The sequence below is a fragment of the Ostrea edulis genome, chromosome 5 (genome assembly GCF_947568905.1).
Source record: "Ostrea edulis chromosome 5, xbOstEdul1.1, whole genome shotgun sequence".
Taxonomy (NCBI): domain Eukaryota; kingdom Metazoa; phylum Mollusca; class Bivalvia; order Ostreida; family Ostreidae; genus Ostrea; species Ostrea edulis.
The window spans coordinates 4,933,155-4,946,605 of record NC_079168.1 but is presented as its reverse complement, the minus strand read 5'-3'; the positions used below and the strand labels follow the sequence as shown (position 1 = coordinate 4,946,605).

The 13,451-nt window shown below is 35.6% G+C and overlaps 2 protein-coding genes across 5 annotated transcripts; one reads left to right on the top strand and one right to left on the bottom strand.

Moving 5' to 3' along the window:
• Nucleotides 1–2,319: 2,319 nt before the first annotated feature.
• On the bottom strand, nucleotides 2,320–8,275 carry LOC125652192 (mitochondrial 2-oxodicarboxylate carrier-like). Of its 2 annotated transcripts, none has more exons than XM_048881196.2 (8): nucleotides 7,995–8,275; nucleotides 7,647–7,779; nucleotides 6,407–6,536; nucleotides 6,159–6,266; nucleotides 5,809–5,973; nucleotides 5,278–5,459; nucleotides 3,699–3,751; nucleotides 2,320–2,684 (listed from the first exon to the last, which is right to left on the bottom strand). In XM_048881196.2, exons 1-8 carry the CDS (start codon nucleotides 8,080–8,082, stop codon nucleotides 2,623–2,625), a joined length of 921 nt encoding a protein of 306 aa, XP_048737153.1. In that variant the 5' UTR covers nucleotides 8,083–8,275; the 3' UTR covers nucleotides 2,320–2,622. The 2 variants fall into 2 exon arrangements, with proteins under 2 accessions (XP_048737153.1, XP_048737155.1); XM_048881198.2 differs by having other exon boundaries at nucleotides 7,647–7,730; nucleotides 7,995–8,013.
• Nucleotides 8,199–10,312, top strand: LOC125652193 (40S ribosomal protein S12, mitochondrial-like). 3 transcript variants are annotated; one of them, XM_048881200.2, is made up of 3 exons: nucleotides 8,199–8,295; nucleotides 8,493–8,574; nucleotides 9,830–10,312. In XM_048881200.2, exons 2-3 carry the CDS (start codon nucleotides 8,499–8,501, stop codon nucleotides 10,228–10,230), a joined length of 477 nt encoding a protein of 158 aa, XP_048737157.1. In that variant the 5' UTR covers nucleotides 8,199–8,295; nucleotides 8,493–8,498; the 3' UTR covers nucleotides 10,231–10,312. The 3 variants fall into 3 exon arrangements, with proteins under 3 accessions (XP_048737157.1, XP_048737156.1, XP_056023063.1); XM_048881199.2 differs by having other exon boundaries at nucleotides 8,208–8,303; XM_056167088.1 differs by having other exon boundaries at nucleotides 8,266–8,284.
• Nucleotides 10,313–13,451: the final 3,139 nt, after the last annotated feature.

Genomic DNA, 13,451 nt, shown 5'->3' with positions numbered 1-13,451 from the left:
TCTTGCTTTCATTTTATAGATTTCCACCTCAACCTAATCCGGTACATGTATATATACATTTATAATTAATAGTAGGTATTTTGTTTCCAATTAAGACACATGTTTGTGCAGGTGCTTTCACCTTTAATATGTAAGAGTACATTATAGTAGACCATGACAATTGCTGGTAAACATGCTGGCAAAAAAATCGCACATCATTTTCTTTCAAATTATAATTGTAACAGGCGTATTCATAGAAAATACTGTTCAGACTATTGGGTCACCTTACTCGGGTGACCTGTGTACACCATCTGTATTGCATGAACAATTGAACATTTTTAAATTCGAGATAACTAGGCTTCAAATTTGGTTTGAAGCATCTTCAAAACGAGGGGAATATAAATTACTGGGACCTTGGAGGCAGAACAAGCATTTAGGTTAAGGACTGCCATAGTGAACTGTACTATAATTTTGGCATGAAATTACAGGGACCACCCACTATTCCGAGGGTCTACCAGTATTGCCAAACGCTCAGTATCAGGTGTGAATGCCACGGGTCTAAATTTGAAGCCCTTCACCTGTATTGGTGATGTCTCCATATGAGTGAAAAATTCTCAAGAGGGACGTTTAAGGAGATACAATCCATCTACCTATCTGAAGCTCCATTAGGCCGAAAGGCCCACTATGCTGAAGTTAGAATTCAACAGAAAACAAGAAGTTGCTGCAGGCCTATATCACCGTTAACCTAAAATGTCATCGTTTGAAAGAACACGAGTTCAAAATGGGCCTATGTAATGGTTCATTGAGCACACCTAATATATTTGATAAATGAAGGGTCTTGGTAGATATGCTATAAAACAGAAATACTGAGTAAAAGGTTCTTTAAAACTAGATAGGTCATGACTGAGAATACCCAAGTGATTCTGATAGAAATGTCTTATAACTAGATAAGTCATGACAGAGAATACCTCGGTGATTCTGATAGAAAGGGTAATAAGAAATTATACTTAATTGTAATCGCCAATGGATGATGACAGACGCTGACCAATTGCAATATGTCGCGTAATCTCCCCCCCCCCCCCCCCCCCCCCCCTTCCCTATGACTCGCTACACAAAAGGGACACCCCTCCAGTGTATAACATCGATCCTTAAGGCTGAACACCCCCCTTTTTGCGTGTACATGTACCCCTCTGGAACCGCCACTTTGAACACTGTACTACATTTTGTAACTGAGAGCTTATAGATGCATGTTGTCAAGGATATGAAAATTTCACAAAGGAAAATCATCCAAACTTTTAAGAGTATGAAGATAAGAAATAGAAGTGAAAATGAAGATTGTGCACAAAATGCAAGACTTGTGCAAAAATATAAACTCATCAACTATTTTACATTGCTTCAGCAGACAACAGGACACTTTGTGAGAGTTAGCATTGTCACAGTATTTTTGGGATACATAGCGAGTCAGCGGCGTCTTTAGCTACATAGTTTTACTTGGCCTGTACCTCGGTAATATGTCGCTCTGTGTAGACAATGGGACTAGTGAACCTTCAGACTCTAGTTTTGGAAAACATTACCAGGCCCTACTTATCAGCAAATGTTCATGTATATATGCAGGTTTCTAGCTGAAATTTCTATGATACACTCAAAAGATATAAAAATCCTCTAAAAGAAACGTGCTGGGAGAAAGTGTATACTCGAAACTAAACATGTTATAATTTACCATCAGCTAATTACCATCATGGTGGTTGTCCACATTCCTATAGATACCATGAAAGTCGGAAGTTGATCCCAGAACTTTTTTTCAAATATATCTAGAGTATAAGTCCAAAAATTTGTATTATTGGCAGATGCACCTGAACATTTGCACTGATTACTTTAGATGAGATTAATGTATGCCAATGAGTCCATTTTAAAATGCACCATACTTGTAGATTAGGGGCGATTTCAAGGTCACAATATAATATGAATATTACACGCATGCTGTACTATATCGAAAATTGGACACGGATACTTGTAAACCAAAGAGAAATATTACTCGACAAGTGTTTGACAGGAAATTTTACACGTACACAATTTATTACTCGACAGCCGTAGTAAATAAAGACAAAATATTGCGACATTTTCACCTCTTATTTTTAACCTCGTGTACATTGAGCATGGTCTCACTGCAGTACAGTGTTCCCCGGTGATGTCCCATGAAGGTCATCACCCATCAACTATCAGGAGACACTCCTGGCAAGTAACAGTAGGAATGGCCATCCATTACAGCTCAATGTGCAGAAAACAGGTGGTGCCATGCCGTAGACTGGCATATCAAACAAAGACATTTTTACTCAAATAGAATAATCTGATGTTTTATTGAAAATGTTGGTCTGGATTTGATCATTGCATGTCTCTGTAAAATGTCAGAAGTTTATTGCTCGAAATCATGAGTATTAAAAAACCGCACACTCAGATATCATAATTCATAAGTAAAACACAAGGTAAATTAGTTTCGGGTTACAAAGATGCTAAAATGACAATACTCGCTGAAAATGACAATACTCGTACATATAACTGCCGGATTTCAATGTACAGTGATTTTTGGCACACATTTTCATTTTAAAAAATAGATATTTTGAGAGAACATATTACACTATATTATCACAGATTTTCCTTCATCCATTCAAAGGCATATTCATTGACCAGCAACATGATTGCACCTCCTGTAAAGGAAAGACAGCAGGTGAGAATTTGTGGGAAATCACCCATTTGTGCACGTTTCATTAGTATTATTTTTCTTCTCAGAAACTGCATGGCTAATTTTTATGAACATGGCTGAAACCTATCTAAAAATAGTACAATCATTAAAATTTTTTACTCATTGACATAAATAACACCTGAGCGTGGTTATAATGAACCATAAGATCTCTAATTAACCAGTCCACTACTTGTCTCAAACTGGACGAAGGACATACACAGCTACCAACAATGTGAATTCATATTTATGGTCAGGGGTTCAGACCCAATGGTGGGACTATATGGATCAGATAGTGAAAAAGCACTTTTATCTCATAACAAGTCTTCATTATTTTATTTTAATCTCATTACAAGTCTTCATTATTTTATTTTAATCTCATTACAAGTCTTCATTATTTTATTTTAATCTCATAACAAGTCTTCATTATTTTATTTTAATCTCATTACAAGTCTTCATTATTTTATTTTAATCTCATTACAAGTCTTCATTATTTTATTTTAATCTCATAACAAGTCTTCATTATTTTATTTTAATCTCATAACAAGTCTTCATTATTTTATTTTAATCTCATTACAAGTCTTCATTATTTTATTTTAATCTCATTACAAGTCTTCATTATTTTATTTTAATCTCATAACAAGTCTTCATTATTTTATTTTAATCTCATTACAAGTCTTCATTATTTTATTTTAATCTCATTACAAGTCTTCATTATTTTATTTTAATCTCATAACAAGTCTTCATTATTTTATTTTAATCTCATTACAAGTCTTCATTATTTTATTTTAATCTCATTACAAGTCTTCATTATTTTATTTTAATCTCATAACAAGTCTTCATTATTTTATTTTAATCTCATTACAAGTCTTCATTATTTTATTTTAATCTCATAACAAGTCTTCATTATTTTATTTTAATCTCATTACAAGTCTTCATTATTTTATTTTAATCTCATAACAAGTCTTTATTAAAAACTTACCTGGTCCTAATCTCAATATTTTTGGTAAGAGACCTTTATATAAGGCTAGATACCTGAAAACAAAAAGGAAAAAGTTAACTCAGTCTGGACAAAGCACATACATCTGTACATTATTGTTGTTTTCTGACATTAAGACTTTCTGAAGACGTTTTAAACAATTTTACGTACTTTCCATCAACATGTACGACACAACAAACTGATAGATATTCTGCTAATGAAGAGTTTCGAATTGTTGACAATCTGATTGGTCTAAATTTGTAGAGTGAAATCTGTCTAATCTGTATAGTGAAAGCTGTGTAATCTGTACAGTGAAACCTGTCTAATATGTACGGTGAAACCTGTCTAATCTGTATAGTGAAACCTGTCTAATATGTATAGTGAAACCTGTGTAATCTGTACAGTGAAATCTGTCTAATCTGTATAGTGAAACCTGTGTAATCTGTACAGTGAAACCTGTCTAATATGTATAGTGAAACCTGTCTAAATATGTACAGTGAAACCTGTCTAATATGTACAGTGAAACCTGTGTAATCTGTACAGTGAAACCTGTCTAATATGTATAGTGAAACCTGTGTAATCTGTACAGTGAAACCTGTCTAATATGTACAGTGAAACCTGTCTATAATATGTACAGTGAAACCTGTGTAATCTGTCCAGTGAAACCTGTTTAATCTATAAAGTGAAATCTGTCTAATCTGTACAGTGAAACCTGTCTATAATATGTACAGTGAAACCTGTGTAATCTGTCCAGTGAAACCTGTTTAATCTATAAAGTGAAATCTGTCTAATCTGTACAGTGAAACCTGTCTAAATCTGACCTGTCTAAATCTGTACAGTGAAACCTGTCTAATCTGTATAGTGAAAGCTGTGTAATCTGTACAGTGAAACCTGTCTAATCTGTATAGTGAAACATGTCTAATATGTACAGTGAAACCTGTCTAATCTGTATAGTGAAACTTGTCTAATATGTACAGTGAAACCTGTCTAAATCTGTATAGTGAAACTTGTCTAATATGTACAGTGAAACCTGTCTAATCTGTACAGTGAATTTTGTCTAATCTGTATAGTGAAACCTGTCTAAATCTGCACAGGCCTATATATAGGTTTCAGATTAGGCAGTTTTCACTGTAATTTCACTTCTAAAACACAAATTGATTAGTTCCACTAACTTTATCAACATTCTTTATAACTAAGTTCCCATTAAACCTTGCCCTATGATGTCCTTAGAGCTCCACATCCTATACGTTTCATATTTTCTTCAGAAGTATACATCATGTTACATAATTGTGTTTTTTCCTAAATTAAATTATTAGGAATGAACTTGATTTCTACTCATTTTATATTATATGTAATTTGGGACAGTTCAATATGCTCTTTTATAAACGGATTTGTTGTTTATAATGTGTAAACTGCCATAACTTACGTAATATGAAATGAGTAAAAACTTTCTTTTCATTCCTCAAGTAAAAACATAGGTAAATACAGATATTTTTGTCTTGCCGTGGTCAGAATTTGATACATGTGGTGGATATCAGAAAAAGAATATCTAACAACATAGAAACATCCAGCAGTTATTTACCCTTCTTCTCTGTAAACTGTTGCTATAGTTGCCAGGCACGTTCTGTATTTGATCTGTCCAGGCACAGGTTGCGGCCCCTGAATCCTGCTCTTGGCGACATCAAATGGAATGTTGACACACGAAGCTATCGTTCCAGAAACAAAGCCAATCAATAGCTTCCTAGCTATCTCCAGGCCATGAGTCTGACGGAGGAATACAGCTCATTATAATGACAGATTAGTTCAATGTTAATCGTCAGATACTGACGGTTCATTTCATATTTCACAGAGATGAAATCAACCATGCGTATCTCACAATCCTAATAAATAACAATGGGTGTCATATCTTATACTTCAAACGTGAATATATCAACAAAGTAAAATAGTCCTAGCACAAGAAAATCATTACCGTACTTTAATTAATTAAAATCATTTCTTTGAATTTTCTCACTTATTTGTTGCACAAGTGGGTTTAAAATTTTACCTAAGAAATATGTAAAATTAATAGAACTACAGAAGTATAATATTTCGAGTTAATATATATTATTAGTACCTCTGCCTGAGGCAATAAATCTCGAACATTGTGATAAAAGCCAAAGTAGATCATGTTGAATACACCATGGCGACCTAAAGTGGAGGTTAGACCTTTGTTCATTCCTCGACGTCCAAACCCGTCATTCTTAATTATCTCCCTTGCAGTAGCCAGGGTGCTGCCTTGCTAAAATAAAAATTTTGATAACAAGCGCAATGCTAACACTGCATAATACACCTGTCCAATATATTCAGTAATTAATACAAAATACGCCTGTCCAATACATGTATATTCAGTAATTAATGCAACTGTTATCAAATGAATCCATTCTTTTGATAACGTTCTTTTGATACTTAAGAAATTAGTATTACCTCCTTAAAAGCATGTCTATCAGCTTGTAATTTTACTTTAACGACTTCAAATGGATTTATAATGACTGCTTCGGTAAGTCCTGAACACAGCCCTGACATAAAGAGAATCTGTAAATAAAAAATTACACATCAAAACGGACACTTTGTTCCGATGCATTTATACTCGTTTCTGTAGGGGATGTGAACAAAGTGGAAGAGGAATTACTCATTTGATAACGAATGAGACAGTATTATGAGACTATATTTACAGACGACTCTGGCAAAGCCTTAAAAGACGAGAACGCCTCCTTATATCTCTCAAAGGTGAAGAACTTCACGGCCCGCTTAGGTGTCTCTGCCATCAGGGGAGGTAATATACCTTTATAAAACGACAATGCCCTGAAAAGAAAAATCTATATAAGCCAAATCATCTAAACATGATTTAATAGACACTTTCCTTGTAAATGAAAGCAATTTCTAACTACATGTATCTATATCAAGTAAGGGGAATGGGAAGATATTTTGTTCTGCTCAACCAGGCACCTGTTTACACCCGCTCCACTCACTGTTAAACAGACACCTGTTTACCTCACTCCACTCACTGTTAAAACAAACACCTGTTTACCTCACTCCACTCACTGTTAAAACAGACACCTGTTTACGCCACTCCACTCACTGTTAAAACAGACACCTGTTTACACCCGCTCCACTCACTGTTAAAACAGACACCTGTTTACCTCACTCCACTCACTGTTAAAACAGACACCTGTTTACCTCACTCCACTCACTGTTAAAACAGACACCTGTTTACCTCACTCCACTCACTGTTAAAACAGACACCTGTTTACCCCACTCCACTCACTGTTAAAACAGACACCTGTTTACACCCGCTCCACTCACTGTTAAAACAGACACCTGTTTACCTCACTCCACTCACTGTTAAAACAGACACCTGTTTACCTCACTCCACTCACTGTTAAAACAGACACCTGTTTACCTCACTCCACTCACTGTTAAAACAGACACCTGTTTACCCCACTCCACTCACTGTTAAAACAGACACCTGTTTACACCCGCTCCACTCACTGTTAAAACAGACACCTGTTTACCTCACTCCACTCACTGTTAAAACAGACACCTGTTTACCTCACTCCACTCACTGTTAAAACAGACACCTGTTTACCCCATCCACTCACTGTTAAAACAGACATCTGTTTACCATGCTCCACTCACTGTTTACAGGCACCTGTTTATACCCCACTCCACTCATTGTTACAGACACCTGTTTACCCCGCTCCACTCACTGTTAAAACAGACATCTGTTTACCACGCTCCACTCACTGTTAAAACAGACACCCATTTACCCAATGTCTCTTATTGCTAAATAAACTTTGCATATAGAACCTTTTAACAAATCAATTAACCATATAACAGTATGTACAGGAAAGCTAGAAATTATTTAGTGTCACAGAGAAGACAGTCGAGTTCAGCAGGGTACAATAGACTTACCCTTCATTTCTGTACATTTTCTTAAAGCAATCTGCGAGTGAAGTATAACGGTGTGGATCATCTGGTCCTCTCTGAATCTGGAACCTTGTTTTTATAAGATCAAGAGGGTGCATTAAAGACACCTCAACAAAACCTGTGAATAATGAATACTTCAGGACTGATTTGTATGCATGCATTATATTAGTTTGTATGAATTCTATATTTCTATTTACTGCACAAATTATCAGTCCATAGTAAATAAACAAATCATGAAATGCAAAAAAATATACAAAACATGAAAAATAATAATAATAAATTATTTTTTTAAAATATTAATATTTAATCCGGAGAACTTATTATTTTAATTACCTGCACAACCACCTGCTGCAAACTGCATGGTGTGGAGTTTCATTTGGTTATGTTTAGGTGCCATTGCTGGCTCCACGACTGAAGTCATGTTGTCACTTTATTACACGTTTTTCACTTATATCCTAGAACGCCCGCATGCCTCTTGACCCATGTCATTCAATAAAGGCAGAGTCCGGTTCAAATATTAGGATTCTAAGGTTGGTGTAAAACTAAGCGAAATGACATTCCGGAAAATAAATCTCCGGAAGTCATTTTATTAAAGTTATTCGGGTCATAACAAACGTGCAAGCGTAAGTAAAAAGTAAGTTAGTAAGTATATTGTCTATTGATGTTTATCATTTCTTATGTAGACAAATTTAAAATTCGCAAAAATTTATAACGTAGATCCAATAATTTTCATACATTAGGCCCATATGAATGTAATTTTTGCACAATTCTGGGAAAATTAGTTAGAGGAAATTCGAACAAATATTAAATGCTGTTTTCATGTGTTTTCAGATCACAATGTCAATAACCAACCTTTGCCAAAGGTTCTCACGGGTGATGTCGTCCAGTCTGAAATCAAATAAACTTTTCACAAGTAAGATTTCTGAGAGTTTTAAAATGAACAACACATTATTTTTATCAAGGCAGAGCTCTATGGAGCGCCAAGTTAACATAAACTCAAATAATTGAAGATATCATCAATTCTATTATTGCTCTCTTTAATTGAATTAATGCGCGCATTAAATCGATTATTGCTCTCATCAAATGAATTAATGCACACTTCAATTCAATTATTGCTCTCATCAATTGAATTAATGCACACATCAATTGAATTAATGAGAGCAATAATAGATTTGATGCGCGCATTAATTCAATTATTGCTCTCTTCAATTCATTTGATGAGAGCATCAATTTAGTAGAAATATTGCTCGCAATAATTAATTTAGAGAATTTGATGAGCTCTTTAATTCAATTGAAGATATCTTTAAATCATTTACAATGTTTTTGAATAAGGAATTAATGCGCGCATCAATTCTTTTAAAGAGAGCAACAATTCAATTGAAAATATCATTAATTCAATTGTGGATATGTTGAATTGAAGATATCTTTAATTATATAGTTGCTCTCTCTAAAAGAATTATTGCTCTCTTCAAATGAATTAAAGATATCATTAATTTAATTGAAGAGAGCAATAATTGTATTAATGCGCGCATTAAATCAATTATTGCTCTCATCAAATGAATTAATGCGTGCATCAATTCAATTATTGCTCTCATCAATTGATTTAATGCGCGCATTATATCAATTATTGCTCTCTTCAATTGAATTGTAGCGCGCATCAATTCAATTGTTGATATCATTAATTCATTTGAAGAGATCATTAATTCAATTAAAGCGCGCATCAATTCAGCTAAAGAATTAATGCTATCATCAATTCAATTAATGCGCGCAATAATTCAGAATTGAAGATATCATTAATTATTTGAAAAGATCTTTAATTCAATTGTTGCTCGCATCAAATGAATTGATATCTTTAAATAATTGAAGATATCTTCAATTATTTGAGTTTATGTTAATTTGGCACTCCATAGAGCTCAGTCATAAATTGGAATTTCAGAGAGGTTGGGGATAAATGGCCGGACATATGGGGAAACTTTAATTTCTGAGAAACTCTGGGATGGTATTGGAGTAAAATAATAAAATTACTGACCCTATTTGAATTGTTGTCAAATCGCATTGTTGCAAGCCACTAGCTTCTGAAATGAATGCTCCTCTCCCATTTCACGTGGCTTGCGACAATGTCAAATAGGCACCACAAAAAAAGTGTGAAAAATATTTTGTCTCCTTAGATCCTTCCCCGATGATGAATCTGGCTGTAGAACCTCGGCCAGGAGGTTCCCTAATTCAACAGAGGTTTGAGACCCTCAATCAGATGCACAGGCGGGGAGGCCCCATCAGGATGAAGCAGAAGAAACAGAACAAATACTTATGTGGCAACGCTTTTCTTAGAGGTGTTGTTTTAAAATTAGTGATTAAAAAACCAAAGAAGCCTAATTCAGCTCAGAGAAAGTGTGTTCGATTAAAACTAAGCAATGGAAAAGAGGCCACTGCTTATATACCAGGCGAGGGACATAATTTACAGGAACACAGTATAGTGCTTGTCAGAGGGGGCCGACTTCAGGACGTCCCGGGGGTCAGCTTACAATGTGTCAGAGGAAAGTACGATTTGGCACATGTCAAAAAGAAATGAGTGCTTTTTTAATACTTGTAAATATATATGTACAGTACATGCTAGAAAATGATGTGGAAATGAATAAAAGACTTATTTACTTTCTGGTTGTTTTATTGCAAATAACTTCATTTGCTGAAGTCTAAGGAATTTAGGATTTATCCATTTGAGAAACTGTACAGTAACAAGATATACAAGTGAGGTGGATAGGGTAAACTGGGGAAGAGGGAAGGGCAATGTAGTGAAGAGAGATGGAAGGGAAGGGCAATGTAGTGAAGAGAGATGGAAGGGAAGGGCAATGTAGTGAAGAGAGATGGAAGGGAAGGGCAATGTAGTGAAGAGGGATGGAAGAAAAGGGCATTGTAGAAAAGAGAAGGGCAGTGTAGTGAAGAGAAGGGCAATGTAGTGAAGAGAAGGGTAATGTAGTGAAGAAAGATGGAAGAGAAGGGCAATGTAGAGAAGAGAGATGGAAGGGAAGGGCAATGTAGAGAAGAGAAGGCCAATGTGGTGAAGAGAGATGGAAGAAAAGGGAAAGAGAAGAAGGAGTAAGAGAGAATAGAGCCTCCTAACCTCTAATATAATACATACAGAAGTGTGCGTTATAAAGCGGTCCTCTCTCCACCTCTAATATAATACATACAGAAGTGTATGTTATAAAGCGGTCCTCTCTCCACCTCTAATACATACAGAAGTGTATGTTATAAAGCGGTCCTCTATCCACCTCTAATACATACAGAACTGTGTATGTTATAAAGCGGTCCTCTCTCCATCTCTAAAATAATACATACAGAAGTGTGTGTTATAAAGCAGTCTTCTCTCTTCCTCTAATACATACAGAAGTGTGTGTTATAAAGCGGTCCTCTCTCCATCTCTAATACATACAGAAGTGTGTGTTATAAAGCAGTCCTCTCTCCACCTCTAATATAATACATACAGAAGTGTGTGTTATAGAGCGGTCCTCTCTCCATCTTTAAAATAATACATACAGAAGTGTGTGTTATAAAGCGGTCCTCTCTCCACCTCTAATACATACAGAAGTGTGTGTTATAAAGCGGTCCTCTCTCCATCTCTAATATAATACATACAGAAGTGTATGTTATAAAGCGGTCCTCTCTCCACCTCTAATATAATACATACAGAAGTGTGTGTTATAGAGCGGTCCTTTCTCCACCTCTAATATAATACATACAGAAGTGTGTGTTATAGAGTGGTCCTCTCTCCACCTCTAATATAATACATACAGAAGTGTGTGTTATAGAGTGGTCCTCTCTCCACCTCTAATACATACAGAAGTGTGTGTTATAGAGTGGTCCTCTCTCCACCTCTAATATAATACATACAGAAGTGTATGTTATAAAGCAGTCCTCTCTCCACCTCTAATACATACAGAAGTGTGTGTTATAAAGCGGTCCTTTCTCCACCTCTAATATAATACATACAGAAGTGTGTGTTATAGAGTGGTCCTCTCTCCACCTCTAATATAATACATACAGAAGTGTATGTTATAAAGCAGTCCTCTCTCCACCTCTAATACATACAGAAGTGTGTGTTATAAAGCAGTCCTCTCTCCATCTCTAATATAATACATACAGAAGTGTGTATGTTATAAAGCAGTCCTCTCTCCACCTCTAATACATACAGAAGTGTGTGTTATAAAGCGGTCTTCTCTCTACCTCCAATACATACAGAAGTGTGTGTTATAAAGCGGTCCTCTCTCCACCTCTAATATCATACATACAGAAGTGTGTGTTATAAAGCGGTCCTCTCTCCACCTCTAATATAATACATACAGAAGTGTGTGTTATAGAGCGGTCCTCTCTCCACCTCTAATATAATACATACAGAAGTGTATGTTATAAAGCGGTCCTCTCTCCACCTCTAATATCATACATACAGAAGTGTGTGTTATAAAGCAGTCCTCTCTCCACCTCTATTATACATACAGAAGTGTGTGTTATAGAGCGGTCCTCTCTCCACCTCTAATATAATACATACAGAAGTGTGTGTTATAAAGCGGTCTTCTCTCTACCTCCAATACATACAGAAGTGTGTGTTATAAAGCGGTCCTCTCTCCACCTCTAATATAATACATACAGAAGTGTATGTTATAAAGCGGTCTTCTCTCTACCTCCAATACATACAGAAGTGTATGTTATAAAGCGGTCTTCTCTCTACCTCCAATACATACAGAAGTGTGTGTTATAAAGCAGTCCTCTCTCCACCTCTAATATAATACATACAGAAGTGTGTGTTATAAAGCGGTCCTTTCTCCACCTCTAATATAATACATACAGAAGTGTGTGTTATAGAGTGGTCCTCTCTCCACCTCTAATATAATACATACAAAAGTGTGTGTTATAAAGCGGTCCTCTCTCCACCTCTAATATAATACATACAGAAGTGTGTGTTATAGAGCGGTCCTCTCTCCACCTCTAATATAATACATACAGAAGTGTGTGTTATAAAGCGGTCTTCTCTCTACCTCCAATACATACAGAAGTGTGTGTTATAAAGCGGTCCTCTCTCCACTTCTAATATAATACATACAGAAGTGTATGTTATAAAGCGGTCTTCTCTCTACCTCCAATACATACAGAAGTGTATGTTATAAAGCGGTCTTCTCTCTACCTCCAATACATACAGAAGTGTGTGTTATAAAGCAGTCCTCTCTCCACCTCTAATATAATACATACAGAAGTGTGTGTTATAAAGCGGTCCTTTCTCCACCTCTAATATAATACATACAGAAGTGTGTGTTATAGAGTGGTCCTCTCTCCACCTCTAATATAATACATACAGAAGTGTGCGTTATAAAGCGGTCTTCTCTCTACCTCCAATACATACAGAAGTGTATGTTATAAAGCGGTCTTCTCTCTACCTCCAATACATACAGAAGTGTGTGTTATAAAGCAGTCCTCTCTCCACCTCTAATATAATACATACAGAAGTGTGTGTTATAAAGCGGTCCTCTCTCCACCTCTAATATAATACATACAGAAGTGTGTGTTATAAAGCGGTCTTCTCTCTACCTCCAATACATACAGAAGTGTGTGTTATAAAGCGGTCCTCTCTCCACCTCTAATATAATACATACAGAAGTGTGTGTTATAAAGCGGTCCTCTCTCCACCTCTAATATAATACATACAGAAGTGTGTATTATAAAGCGGTCTTCTCTCCATCTTTTATTCTGTTTTTAGGTCTGGAGAATCAATGAAAGTAGCTTTTTGGAATTCCCCAGTCC

Coding starts and splice junctions, on each gene's coding strand:
- LOC125652192 (XM_048881196.2), bottom strand. CDS start 8,082: ATGACTTCAGTCGTGGAGCCAGCAATGGCACCTAAACATAACCAAATG. Junction 7,780..7,994: donor TGCAGCAGGTGGTTGTGCAG/GTAATTAAAATA, acceptor CATTATTCACAG/GTTTTGTTGAGGTGTCTTTA. Junction 6,537..7,646: donor AAAATGTACAGAAATGAAGG/GTAAGTCTATTG, acceptor TTTTCTTTTCAG/GGCATTGTCGTTTTATAAAG.
- LOC125652193 (XM_048881200.2), top strand. CDS start 8,499: ATGTCAATAACCAACCTTTGCCAAAGGTTCTCACGGGTGATGTCGTCC. Junction 8,575..9,829: donor ATCAAATAAACTTTTCACAA/GTAAGATTTCTG, acceptor TTGTCTCCTTAG/ATCCTTCCCCGATGATGAAT.